This window comes from Trachymyrmex septentrionalis, unplaced genomic scaffold, assembly GCF_001594115.1.
Source record: "Trachymyrmex septentrionalis isolate Tsep2-gDNA-1 unplaced genomic scaffold, Tsep1.0 scaffold60, whole genome shotgun sequence".
Taxonomy (NCBI): domain Eukaryota; kingdom Metazoa; phylum Arthropoda; class Insecta; order Hymenoptera; family Formicidae; genus Trachymyrmex; species Trachymyrmex septentrionalis.
The window spans coordinates 3858496-3861046 of NW_017305779.1; the positions used below are offsets into that span (position 1 = coordinate 3858496).

Here is a 2551-nt window from a genome sequence, read left to right on the forward strand (position 1 = left end):
ATATGAGTATATATAAAGATAAGATATTACTTCCATAGAGGATAACATAACAGCATTATAACATTAAGCACAGAAAGTTGAAATAAATGTCCAAATATTAAGAAGTTTTCTATTCAGTTTATGAGAGAACAGATCATAAGTTAGGAAGCCTTTTTTCCGAGTAAACACTACTTATTTTCAAAAAAATTTAATAAGGTTTAACAAGCTTTCTATTATAAATGATAATAATATTTGTGATCTGGTCAATTATTACACTAGTGATAGTCGCAGTAAAGATTATCAGTGTGAGACATGTATAAATTATATTTCAAGATTGGAAGACTCAAGTATAGATACAAGTACAGGTACAGAAAAATAATATAAATTGCAAGGTAAATTCTTTGTGTATGTAAGAATTTACATGTACAAACTATATCTATATTGTGTCTGTATTTGAATGAGTTCTTTCAACCTTGAAATGTAATTAATAATTCCCCAATTTATTTTTCTATAGGCACATTGTATACAGTGAATGAAAAAAGTATTCATACAGAGGAGAAATCTTAAAAAAAACTTTTAAAAATAAACATTAATTAACAATTTATTAACAAAAAATAAAATCTGTATATTTTTTAAAATTATTTTGCACAATAAATATTTGTACAGTCGAGAAATTCAGTTTTTAGGCAAAATTCTTTTGTTTATATTGGAACAGAATAAACTCATTGTATAAAATTGCTAATTAATATTTATTTTTTATAAATAAGGCTTTTTATAATAATTTCCTCTATACAAATACTTTGTGTACTCACTGTATCAATAACCAAAAAGTAGTATCATAGAAGAATACAAAGAAAATAAATAATTTACCTTTTTCACGAGACGGCTTTTAGCAAGGTTGTCGGTAAGAGGATGAGTTGTCATATCAAACAGTAAGAAATTTTGTTTCTCTGTAGTTAAAACACCCTTCTCGACAAGATTTTTCGCTAGCCGTTCTCTGACATTTTTCAACTGATACCTCAATTTTAAAGGATTCCATGTTTCTCCTGTAATCATGCGAGACATTTTAAGACCAACATCTTGTACATAAGTACAGTAATAAAGGAACTAACCACTGAGATATTCTATCCAACTCTGCACAGTTTCAGGTGGATCTGTGTCCTTTAAGTGTTTCAAAGCTTCATCCAACAGTACATCTCCCGTAGGCGCGTCACTTTTCAAAAGAAGCTTTCTAGCTAGCAGACTCTTCTTACGCATACCAGCTTTCTCCAGCTCTACTCTACCCCGAAAGGCAAGCTCCGCTAAGATACATCCTCTTAATCCGGAACTTATGCAATCGTTCCAAAAGGATGTGTATCCCTATGAAAAAGAGGACAAAGAGTCAAATGCCAACCGGTCCAGGAATTCACAAAAGAGAGAAAGATTTCTAGGTCATAAATGAACCTCTTTATCCTTGAGACCGAGCAGCAGGACCTCCTCCATAAGAGTGAGACGTGTCTCCTTGTCAGAGTCATCGTCGATGGTGGGATTACAATTGAGATCTTTCTGGGACAAGCAGTCCGTGTCCGGGCTTTGTCCAGACAGTTTGTCATTGTGGCCGACGAGGTCCGCGTTCGGGCCGTCCTGGCCGCTGCCACCGCCACCGGCGCCGCTGCCGCCGCTGTTCACCACGCGCCGTCGCTGCACCAGCCCGTCACCGCGATTCATCGTGCAGCACAGGTACCACGATGAGCTACCACTTGGAGGTACGTCCGCGCGTGCCGGAGAAGATACACTACCACGAGCAACTTTGATCAAATGGACGTGTCCGTTTCAGACGCTGTCGTTATTAGAGGGAGCCGGCACAGGCATCCATCGTAGGGTAAACACTATGCCGTTGACGTTTACTCCAAAGTGACATGTCTCATCCAAGATGGCCAGGCCCCTCTCGTTTGATGACCTCCTCGCGCGATTATCCGCGGTGAGCCGAATCAGCGCGGCGGATGACGCGCGGCGCGGCCGCGACGCAATGCGACGCGATGCGACGCGATGTAATATAACGACCGATGTGACAAAACGATGGGCGTTCAAGGAATACGGGACCGCTTGATTCTCCACTTGATTCGAGCTTGCCTTCTGCCGTCAGCGTTTAACGAGTGTCACCGACTCACCACGATAACCAATACGCCTGCGAGGAAAGTGTCGGAATGAAATACACGTGCAAAATCGCGAGACAAATCCGGTATATCGAAATCATACGGAATTCAGCGCGAGAATCACTTGTGCCACGCAGAGGATGAGGAACGAGAAGGACGAACATCCGTTCGCAAATCGCACCAACGGCAACAATCACGAATCAGCGAGCGGAGCAGTGTCGCCAAATCTAGAATGCACCAGAATGCATAAGTTTTCTATACCAACCGAACGTTGTGAATCTATTTACCCTGTGAGATTTGTTCGTATTATTTGCACTTTTTGCACTCAGCATCTCCCTTTTCTTTCTTTTTAACGCCCGAATATAAAGTTTGCTCATATATTTTTGTTGCTTGTATCTTTTGCACTCGATATCTTTCTTTTCATCGATCAAATATAT

At 39.9% G+C, this 2551-nt stretch overlaps 1 protein-coding gene across 1 annotated transcript in view; it reads right to left on the minus strand.

Annotated features, from left to right (window-relative positions):
* Positions 1-2385, minus strand: part of LOC108752451 (Golgi phosphoprotein 3 homolog sauron) — a 4323-nt gene extending 1938 nt beyond the window's left edge. Inside the window, exons 1-3 of the mRNA XM_018493273.1 lie at positions 1423-2385; positions 1092-1338; positions 850-1025 (exon numbers count right to left, since the gene is read on the minus strand). Of these exons, the coding sequence (XP_018348775.1) occupies positions 850-1025; positions 1092-1338; positions 1423-1686 (687 nt within the window). The 5' untranslated portion in view covers positions 1687-2385. The remainder of the gene's footprint in view (positions 1-849; positions 1026-1091; positions 1339-1422) is intronic.
* Between the last annotated feature and the right edge of the window lie 166 nt (positions 2386-2551).